This window comes from Rhinopithecus bieti, unplaced genomic scaffold (assembly GCF_001698545.2).
Source record: "Rhinopithecus bieti isolate Rb0 unplaced genomic scaffold, ASM169854v2 scaffold_41913, whole genome shotgun sequence".
In the NCBI taxonomy this organism is placed as follows: domain Eukaryota; kingdom Metazoa; phylum Chordata; class Mammalia; order Primates; family Cercopithecidae; genus Rhinopithecus; species Rhinopithecus bieti.
In genome coordinates, this window is record NW_016818964.1 from 554,109 (window position 1) to 565,541 (window position 11,433).

At 38.1% G+C, this 11,433-nt stretch overlaps 1 protein-coding gene across 1 annotated transcript in view; it reads right to left on the minus strand.

Moving 5' to 3' along the window:
• The window catches only part of TRIP11 (thyroid hormone receptor interactor 11), a 73,477-nt gene that overhangs the window by 13,760 nt on the left and 48,284 nt on the right, over positions 1 to 11,433 (minus strand). Inside the window, 1 exon segment of the mRNA XM_017857863.1 lies at positions 7,589 to 7,688. Within this exon segment, the coding sequence (XP_017713352.1) occupies positions 7,589 to 7,688 (100 nt within the window).

The window sequence follows — 11,433 nt, forward strand, 5'->3', positions numbered from 1 at the left end:
TATATATATATATATATATATTTTAAGACAGAGTCTTACTCTGTTGCCCAGGCTGAAGTACAGTGGTGCCCCAGCTCAGTGCAACCTCCATTTGTCAGGTTCAAGCAATTCTCCTGCCTCAGTCTCCCGAGTAGCTGGGATTACAGATGCCTGCCACCACGCTAATTTTTGTATTTTTAGTAGACGTGGGGTTTCTCCATGTTGGCCAGGTTGGTCTTGAACTCCTGACCTCAAGTGACCCACCCACCTCAGCCTCCCAAAGTGCTGGAAGTACAGGTGTGAGCCACTGCACCTGGCCCAAATAATATATTTTTAAAAGATACCATACTATTTGCAATTTGAGGTTAAGTTTTATAAGCATCTGCTTTGTCTTTCTTTTCTTTTCTTTTTTTTTTAGACAGCGTCTCGTTCTGTCACCCAGGCTGTAGTGCAGTGGCACACCCTCTGCTCACTGCAACCTCTGCCTCCCAGGTTCAAGCGATTCTTGTGCCTCAGCCTGCTGAGTAGCTGGGATCACAGGCATGTGCCACCATACCTGGCTAATTTTTTAATATTTTTAGTAGAGACAGGGTTTCACCATGTTGGCCAAGTTGGTCTCCAGCTCCTGACCTCAAGTGATCCATCTGCCTCGGCCTCCCAAAGTGCTGGGATTACAGGCGTGGGCCACCATGCCCAGCCCTGCTTTGTCTTTTAACTCAATTATTTTCAACTGTATCCGACCCAGAATTTGAAGGTCTAGAGTATATGGTAAATGTTTTGTTGTCCCATAATCATAATTGTTCATTGCTGAATGAAAAGTATCTTTTAAAATTCTAGGCCAGGCCCAGTTGCTCACGCCTGTAATCCTAGCACTTTTGGAAGTCAAGGCAGAAGGATCATTTGAGGCCAGGAGTTCAAGACCAGCCTGAGCAATATCGAGAGACCCTGTCTCTGTCTCTACAAAAAAAAAAAAAATAAGTAAGACCTTGCCTCTTAAAATAAAATAAACTTCTACTTCTTAGCAATGAACTCCTAGGAAAATAATTTTATTCATACAGTATAACTTCATCTGAATTCCACTAGATCACAATCTGTGATTGGTTGAGGTCTACTGGATTAGATATAGACCAAATTTGGATTATTCATCGGAATTACTATGTACACTTGATTTTACATAAATATTTTTAATGTAACCGAATCGAATTTATTTTTCCTCACCATTCTCTTCCCTCAACCCTTTATTATGAATTCAGATAATCTGTACTATATTTCTCCATATTGAAACAGAACTAATTTTTTTAAAAAGAGTAAATATTATGAGTGGTTATATATTTAATTTTTACCCCTCTGGCATGTGAGACAGAATATATATTTAATTTTAAAAGTGTTACACACTTTCTTACTTATAGGCGGGAGCCACACATTGGGTACGTATGGACACAAAAATGGGAACAGCAGATATTGGAGATACCAGAGGGGGAAGAGGGAGAGGGAGAGAAGGGCTGAAAAACAACCTAATAGGTACTATGCTCACTACCTAAGTGACGAGCTCATTTGTACCCCAAACCTCAGTGTCAAGCAGTATACCCATGTAACAAACCTGTACAGATACCCCTGAATCCACAAGTTGAAATTAACTTTTTTTTAATGGGATATTTCACCAAAAAAAAAAAAATGCAGATTTCCAATGTCTCTTCAAAGATCTGAAGACATGGCAACACCGGGCCCACATTCTTGCATGACAGCAGCTGGGTGGAGCTGAGAATCTGCTGCCTCCATAAGAAACACTCTTTAATTGATTAGTCTCTACCTAGTTTCATGTGCTCTTTTATATTATCATCATAGCCTCAGTTTACAATTTGTGCTTGTGATCCATACTAAGAGATTCTTATTTCCACACGGCAACCCACTTCCACCTCCACCTTCTCAGCACTCCACTCCAACACATGCATGTGCACACATACCCAGCACCCTTGGTCATTACTAGTCAACTGTATCTTCAGCCAGTTTCCAGATTATGCCAAACAGTTTCACAGGAATTCCTCCCTCTGTCTAGAACAGTTTTCCCCAGTTCTCTGTCTTCTTAGCTATACCTATTCATCATTCAAGTAAGTTCAAGTGAGCCCTTCACTAGCCTTTTCTACCCTTCCATGCTACCAACACCAAGTACAAAGGATAGCTCTTTCCTTTCTAAATCATTTGTTGCATGTATTTGACACATGTCATCTTCCCTTCCTGCCTGACTGTAAACCTCCTGAAGGCAGGACCCCTGTCTCCTGTCTTTATATCTTTAGTGCCTATTGCAGTGCTTAGCACACAGCAAATAAACAATGAATATTAGAGAAATAAGTCAAATAATGATTTTCTCTGGGAAAAGAGAATATCTGCAAAGAACAGAACACTGGACAAAAAGAATAAGTTATGTTCTGAATTATGTACCCATCCATACATAAATAAGGGCAAGGACACAAAACACATTAACTCAAAACATTCTTATTGCTATATCATTTACTTTTCCCTTTAAACTTAGAGGAATTTTTTTTAACTGTAATTTCTAAAATACAGTTCAGTTGAAAAAGGTTTAATTATTTACCTAATTGACATACACTTTTTTCTTAACTCATAATTTGGCATTGTCTAGTATACCCAGATGTTTATATCATCACAATAATTTTTTAACCATTTATGGCAATTCAGAAAACTGCATCTGGTACTTCTTATATGTTTCCTCTAAAATCACCACTTCTGCCAAAAACATCTATAAAGAAATCCCTCAAAAGGTTTGGGTAACAAAGCGTCTGGGAATGTATTTGGCCTATGTTCAACAGGACATTATATGTTTTCTTGTATAAATCATGTCCTGGAAAACGGAATGTCTTTATTTAAAATAAAAGCTTTACCATCCAGCACCGTAAAGGTAGTTCCATGGAAAACATTTTAAGCTTCCTTTATATCTGTAGTTTTAAAACATGTTTTCATGCTTCATATTACAGTAAGTTTTACTGGGACTCATTTTATACATTCTTCTAGATTTTCTTTTAAAAACCAGTCTAAGGAAATTTTCCATCCTCAACTCACAGGAGACTTTTAAAAGTAGTCATTCAACCTTCTTAAAAAAAAAATCAGTTATGCTGCCCTTTCAGATACAGGTATAAATGAGCAGACAGACCAAAAGTTCTTCCTGATGTTAGAACTAAATTTGCATTGCTTATGAAAACTCACTTTTCTTTGTACAACGTAAAATTCACCACCTTTCTGAATCATAGTTATCAAAATAACAATATCTTGTGCTTTCTATTTCAATTTATCCAATCATTTTCTTTTTCTTTTCTTTTTTTTTTTGAGACCGAGTTTCACTCTGTTGCCCAGGCTGCAGTGCAGTGGCGTGATCTCGACTCACTGCAACCTCCACCTCCCGGGTTCAGGCAATTCTTGTGGCTCAGCCTCCCAAGAAGCTGGGACTACAGGCATGAGCCACCATGCCTGGCTAATTTTTGTATTTTTAGTAGAGACAGGGTTTCACCATGTTGGCCAGGCTGGTCTCAAACTCCTGATCTCAGGTGATCCACCCACCTCGGCCTCCCAAAGTGCTGGGATTACAGGTGTGAGCCACCACGCCCGGCCAAATCATTTCCATTTAAGCAGGAATTTATGTCAAGGATAATGGTAGAGAACAAGAAGGAAAGGAAAATGTCAAATTTGGCCAAAAATATAGCAAGATAACACATTTTAATGGTTCAGTCACAGGTGTATATTTTCTCATCATTAACAATTCCATGGAAATTCTGAACTCTGATCAGCTCAGAGCAGTTAATGAAAACCACTGTCATATGTGCTTCATAGGCCACTGTATTGAGTTTGGATATGGGATGGCATGTGAAGTCTTTGGAACTGTATTGAAGAACACTTTCAGGTAAAACGCTGAAAGAATAATTTTTAAAAGGAAGGATAGCAGTAATTCTTTTACCAGCCAACACTATCTACTAAACTATAGTACTCTTAGGATCGTGGGATTTATTTTCTTTGTTACTTTCCCGGGAAGAGGGATAGAGGGGGAGGGAGACAGGGAGAAAGATTTAAACAGTTCCCTACTACTGGTTTATGTCTCTACTCAAGTTCCTTTTCTCCATGGAATGCTGCCTGACCCTTAATGGGATTCTGGAGGAACTAAATATGCCCTGTCTTATGATCACTGTTGTGCACCACTGTCTTCAATTACTAACCTGCGGGGTATCTACACTATGTGTCATTTCCTTAGCTAAACTCCTTGGAAAAGGGATACTATCTAGTATCTCGTACAGCACCTAATAGGAAGCCAAGCAGTTGGTTCTCATTAAATACTTAGTGCCTGATAAGCATCTGTCTTCATACTTTTCACACAAGGCCCAAAAATACTCTTAATTCATAACCACAGATGCACATACACACTCTTAAGAAATGACTGAAATTACCAACAGTCTACTGTTTCAATATTGGTGTTATTTGCAACAGCTCTCTTCTTCATGTGTTTGACCAGACTGAATCATCTCATCTCTGGTAGCAATGACATAATCAACCATTTTGAATAAAATACTTTTAAAAGTGAGCTTCCTATTCTTAATATTGTTTAAATGCTGAAACTGTGTATCAACTAATCATTAGTCTACAGATGCTTAGAAGTAAAACAATACTTCGTCTTTACAATTCAAGTCTCCATGTACTTTCTTCCAACAAAAGGCAATCTGTCTTTTTCAAAATTGTTTCTCCTGGCAAATACTTTTGCTGTCTGGCCAAGTTTTGTGTTAAAAATAAAGTACAGTATTACAACATCAATCAACATTTAAAGTACTTAATGATCTAGGAGAGAAAATATACAGTGATTCTTTTGAAACAAGTGAGCCAATAAAAGTTTTGTTTATATTATCGAATGAAGAGTGCAGCTTTGAGAAAATAAAATTGCATTTGTATTTAGAGATATAAAAGTGATATTAAAGCACTTAGGTAATACAAGAAAACAGATTGTTAAGAAGAGCTGTAAATGGCAAGAATGACTTAGAGACATAACAGAACCAACTGTCTCTTTACACCCCTTCCTGTCTGTGTAACACTGGCCTCCTGCCTGCCCTTTCAAATACCAGTTATACAAGCATAATCAGAGCTTTCTCTGTAGCTAATACTGATTCCACAAAATAAGTCCAAAGTTCATATACATTTACAATGAATATTAGCATTTTTTATATGAATAGGAACCTAGGCCACCTAAGCCTTATCATCTATAATCAAGAACATCTGAAAATATTCTACTAGTGAGGGCTTAAATGAGTGTCTGAACAAGTACTAAATACAGATTGAGTATCCCTTACCCAAAATGCTTGGAACCAGAAATGTTTCAGTTTTTGGATTTTTTAGACTTTGGAATATCTACATTATAGTACTACCAGCTGAGCATCCCTAATCCAAAAATCCAAAATCCAAAGTGCTCCAATAAGCATTTCTTTTGAGCATCATGTCAGCATTCAAAAAGTTTTAGACTTTGGAGCATTTCGGACTTTGGATTAGGGATGCTCAATCTGTATTTCAAGAACTCTGATAATATTTATTAACGACAATAAATCACAGAATTTTAAATTTACCATCAACTATTGGGAATTACTCAGGTAGGTGTCTAAAAGAGGATGCGGCCTTAGATATTATAATAGCATAACATATAGCATTGAGCTGTCATAAAGCAATGAGCTGGTTCACAGCACTGCTGTTTCATCTCCATCAGTCTAGCCCAACCTGAAGATTATCAATTCCCAGTGTGTCTCCTCTCAGTTGCCCATATGTCTTCCAGATAATGCTGTAGTTGCACTGGCCTTCAATCTAACTAGACTGTTTTTTTTTTTTTTTTTTTTTTTTGAGACGGAGTCTCGCTCTGTCGCCCAGGCTGGAGTGCAGTGGCCGGATCTCAGCTCACTGCAAGCTCTGCCTCCCGGGTGTACGCCATTCTCCTGCCTCAGCCTCCCGAGTAGCTGGGACTACAGGCGCCGCCACCTCGCCCGGCTAGTTTTTTGTATTTTTTAGTAGAGACGGGGTTTCACGGTGTTAGCCAGGATGGTCTCGGCCTCCCAAAGTGCTGGGATTACAGGCTTGAGCCACTGCGCCCGGCTAACTAGACTGTTTTCTAAATAAATACTGCTCTTGGTAAAGGCAACCATTTCAACATTAGGGCACAATACAGAAGATGTTACCATATTTTCAGGGGAAATTGGAGATATACAGAACAAAATACAAGTCAGACTATAAATAACCATTTTCCTGACAGAACTACAATAATATGGAAAGACCATGAATTATGGTAATAGGTAAAAAGATCGGAGTTCAAATCTTGCCTCTTTAATCCATAAAATGGAAGTAATACCACCTATTTTAGAGATGCTTATAAAAAGTAAATGATGAGAAGACTAAATACATAAATGTTATGTCAAATGTCCATAATAGACACTCAATATATAATTGTTTCCTTGCTGCCCATTTCCAGGCCCTCTACTAGATTTAGAGATCCTAGCCTGGCCAAGTCTTACAAGGTAGAAGACTTTTGGTTGGGCAGTAACTTGCCTCAGAATCAAGTCATTTTGAGGAAAATTCCTTCACATCTGTCTTTTTTTCTTTGTATTCCTAAAAATCTCCCCTCTCCTGTCTCCTACTGGATTTAGGCAAGCTTACTTTGGCTTGTCCTTTGGTGTCCATGCGTCAGTGGTTCCTGCTGGCTTGCCTCCCTAGTGTCTAAGTCACTGCTTCTGTTGTTGACAGTTCCTCTGCTGTACCATCTCCTATTTTTGCTTATTTCTAATTTCATGTTAGGGTGGTATGTATTTATTAATTACATGCCTTGTTACTATTGTGCCTAACCTAGACATCTAAAGTTGATGCATTTCTAGGCTCCATTATCACCTTTCCAATAACCTTGAATCATTACCTACTAAATGCAGCCCTAGAATAGTTCTGACTTCCTGGTTGCCTCTAAATCAGAGATGAAATGAGGATAATGCCATCTTTGTCAGCTGTTGGATTCAACAAAGCCCTGTAAGCCACCTGATCACTGAACCAATTAATAATCCTAAGCATAGGACATACCTTAGGGAATGGACAGGGTATATGAGACACTTTATAAACATCAAAAAATACATGATGTGCCTGTGGTAAAACACCATCTACAATCATAAAAATCTAGCTATACCCAGACGTTCATTCCACAGAAAGTTACTCTTTTATTTGAGAATTCTGCCTTCCCTAACAGATCAGATGGCTTTAGGTAAGATGCATGTGAACTGATAAGGGAGAAATCATATCCACAAAAAGTCCAATCAGTCCAATCGACCCCTGATGGTCAACAGGGTGACAGTCAACACAATGGCATTGCCTCAACATCCAGGAAAACTAACTGGACAGCCAGGGCCAACTTAATGACTCTGGTTTCACTAGGACCATACTTAAATTGAAGCAAATCAGTCAGGGAAGGTACAAATCGAAGTCACACATCAATGAAGTTGGTCTCAGTCAACTGTGCCAATTTATCACAGAAGACTACATTTGACTTAATATCAGTATTGTAGTGGGGGAAAAATGAAAAGAAAAAAAAACCTACTTTGTTTTTTAAGTTCTTCGATTTGTTCTTCTTTTACATCTAACTGTTCTGTAAGTCTTGATGCTGAATCCAATGCAGCATTTGCTTCATCCAAACGTTCCTGAGAAAGAAAACTTTATTAAAAAGAAGTATGCAAAAATTATTTCACAAATTAGAAGGCTGAGAGACATCTTAGAGTCAGCCTTTACATTTTGGCTGGTGAAGCTACACCTCTATGACCTTGGGCAAATGTATCTAACCAGTAAGTATCACAGGCAGCACCCACATTCTTCTCAGTACAAAACTGCCTCATGCAGAGGAACTACATAAAAAGAGCAGATACCACTGAAAGACAACATGACAGAAGTTAAAAAAAAAAAAACAATATAAACTACAAAAAAACAAAGATACAGAAAGTCCAGAAATACAGCAACAAAAGTTCTTCTCTTTTAATTTTGAAAGTCTCATAAAGTGATGCTTGATTATGACTTTGTTACTTTAATTTCCCTGACCACTACTAGCGAATTTGAGCATTACTTTTCATGTTTGTTTACATAGCAAGCTGGATCTGCCCTTCCGTGAAAACCTCTTAGGATACATTGCCCAAGATTTTGCTAAGTTGTATTTCTCCTGTCCGTCTGTAAAAGCACCTTGTATAGTAGATATGAAACTTTTTCACCTCTGCTACACAAATATCGTTACCATATCTGCCATTTTTCTACTGACTCTATGATGTCTTTTGTCATGTAAACATTTTAAATACTATATAGTCAAACGTGTTCTACTTTATTTTACAGCTTCTTAAGTTTTAGTCTTGGTTAGGATCCTCCTTGCCCTTAGAATGTACATGCAGTCTTCCAGATTTTATTACAAGATATTTTGTAATATATTTACATCTTTAACACAGTGTTTCTTAATGGGAGCGACTTTGACATTCCTTGCCCAATAAATGCCATCTATCCCCAGATAATCAGCACCACTCCCAGTTGAGAATCCCTGCTTTAATATAACTAGACTTTACTTTTGTTTATGGTATAAGATGATGGTCTGCTTTTTCTTTCCTTCCTTCCTTATGGACAGCTGGTTTTATTAACATTGTTAATTAGATAAGCTATCCTTTTTCTCATTAAATTAATTTAGGTTTTAGCTTCAAATTCTCAAATACATCCTGGGCTCTATTTCTGGATTCTCCTTAATCCACTAATCTAGTCAATATTGTATCGATTTATGGCTCTATTATGATATCTAGTAGGCAGATCTCTCCTCACTGCATTATTTCTCATAATTTTCCTGGCTATTCTCAAGTATTCTCCCATGTAAATTTAAGGTCAAGTTTTGCCATCTTCAATCAGTGTGATAGCCTTTTTACTGTGTGTCATCTTGGATAGGCCACAGTCCCCAGTTATTCAATCAAACATAATCTAGATGTTGCTGTGAAGGTATTCTGCAAATGTAATCAAAGCCCTTAATCAGTTGAATTTAAGAAAGGCACATTATTCTGGATAATCTGGGTGGGCCCGATTGAAGCAGTTTTAAAGTTCTTAAAAGCCAGGGTTTAGGCTTCCCCCTAAAAGAGAAGAAATTCCTTCTTTGGACCGCAGCTTCCGCCTGTGCCTATGGAGTTCCATCCTGCTTGTGACTTTCCTTTCCTGGCTGCCTGTGGACAACAGCTTTGGCCCATGCCTGTTGAGTTCCAGCCTGCCTTTGATGTGGTCTTCCCATCTTGACTGCCAACCCAACAAATTTCAGACTTGCTTAGCCAGCCCCTACAATCATATAGCAAATTCCTTGTAATGAATTGCATGTGTGTATCCATATACATCACATATATAAATTTGATACATATACATACACACCCTACTGATTATGCTTTTAGAGGATGAACCCTGATTGATTTATAGAGTGACTGAAATTAAACATTTTAAATAAAATATTTACTATTCAAAAATCCACAAAACTAAATTTAGTGTGAAGGAAATTTAAACTTTCAAATGATTTTTAACCCCACAGCATTTGTACTTATAAGGTTATTAAAGCTTAAATCTACACTTAGACTTTTTCCAAAATCAGCATTTAGATTTTGTTATTCTTTCTACCAATAGTTTGGTTTTTATTTCATTAATTACAGCTTTTACTTTTATTAATTCCCTCAGTTTCTTCTCATTTATTTTGTTGTTCTTTTAAATGTATATTACATTTTAAATTTTAAAAAATAAAACTAGTTTTAAAAGAAGATTTGGCTGGGTGCTGTGACACATGCCTATAGTCCCAGCTAGTCAAGAGGCTGAGGCAGGAGGATTGCTTGAGACCAGAAATGCAAGGCTGTAGTGCACTATTATGATCACACTGGTGAAGAGCCACTGCATTCCAGCCCGAGAAACATAGCAAGATTTCATCTCTAATTAAAATAAGAAAAAAATGACAGGCATAGAGGCTCACACATGTAATTCCAACACTTTGTGAGGCCAAGACAGGAGGATTGTTTGAGCCCAGGAGTTTCAGACCACCCTGGGCAACAAAGCAAGACTCTGTCTCTGAGAAAAAAGAGAAGAAGATCTGGACTTCCATTCTAGCAGTTCCACAGACTGTATACTCTGGATCCACTAGAAACTGCTAAGCATGTTGGATAAAACGCATCTTTTTAAATGTGTTAATGAGCTGACAAGAAAGTAAGTATAAATGGTCAATAAACATATTAAAAGATGCTTGACCTCACTGGTAATTAGGGAGGTGCAAATTAAAACCACAGGAAGACAGCCCTTCTGCTATGGCTTGAATATATCCCCACAAGTTCATGTGCTGGAAGCCTGATTCCCAATATGGCGGTATTGGGAGGTAGGGCCTGATGGGAGGTGTTTGGTTCATGGGGGCACCACTCATGAGTAGATTAATGTCCTTATTGTGGAAGTGGGTTCATAATCAAGGGAGTAGGTTCCTTACAAGAGAAGGAGTTTGGCCCCCTCTTGCTCTCTCGTCTCACCCTCTCTTTGCCATGGGATGATGTAGCAAGGAGGTTTACCAGTTGCTGGCACCTTAATCTTGGATTTCCCAGCTTCCAGAACCTGTGAACTACTAAGTTGCTGCTCATTATAAATAATCCAGTCTGTGGTGTTCTATCGTATTAGCACAAAATGAACTAAGACACTTCCTATCCATCAGATTGGCAAAAACTTTCAAAGTCTGATAACGTCAAGTGTTGACAAGGATATAAAACAAGAACTCATGTGCACTACTAGTGGGAGTAAATTAGCACAACCACTTCAGACAACAATTAACCATCATCTAATAAAGCTGAAGCTGTCAATATATATCCTATAACTCAGCAATTCCAATCAAGATATACATCTAAAAAAAACTTCTTGTATGTATAGAAGATATCTGAAATACCCTTTATTAATAAAATGTGTAAATTATATATTAATGCAATGCATACAGAAGTGAAAATAACGAACCACCTACATACACTAACACACAGTAATATGACTGAATCTCATAAACACTATGGTAAGTTTTTTAAAAAAGCAAGTCTCAGCCGGGCGCAATGGCTCATGCCTGTAATCCCAGCACTTTGAGAGGCTGAGGCGGGTGGATCACGAGGTCAGGAGATCGAGACCATCCTGGCTAACATGGTAAAACCCTATCTCTACTAAAAATACAAAAACTTAGACGGGTGTGGTGGCAGGCGCCTGTAGTCCCAGCTACTCGGGAGGAGAATGGCATGAACCTAGGAGGCGGAGCTTGAAGTGAGTGGAGATTGCACCACTCCACTCCACTCCAACCTGGGCGACAGAGCGAGACTCTGTCTCCAAAAAAAAAAAAAAAAAAAAAAATTTCTCCGAAATTAAAAACACCGTTTTTTTGGTGTT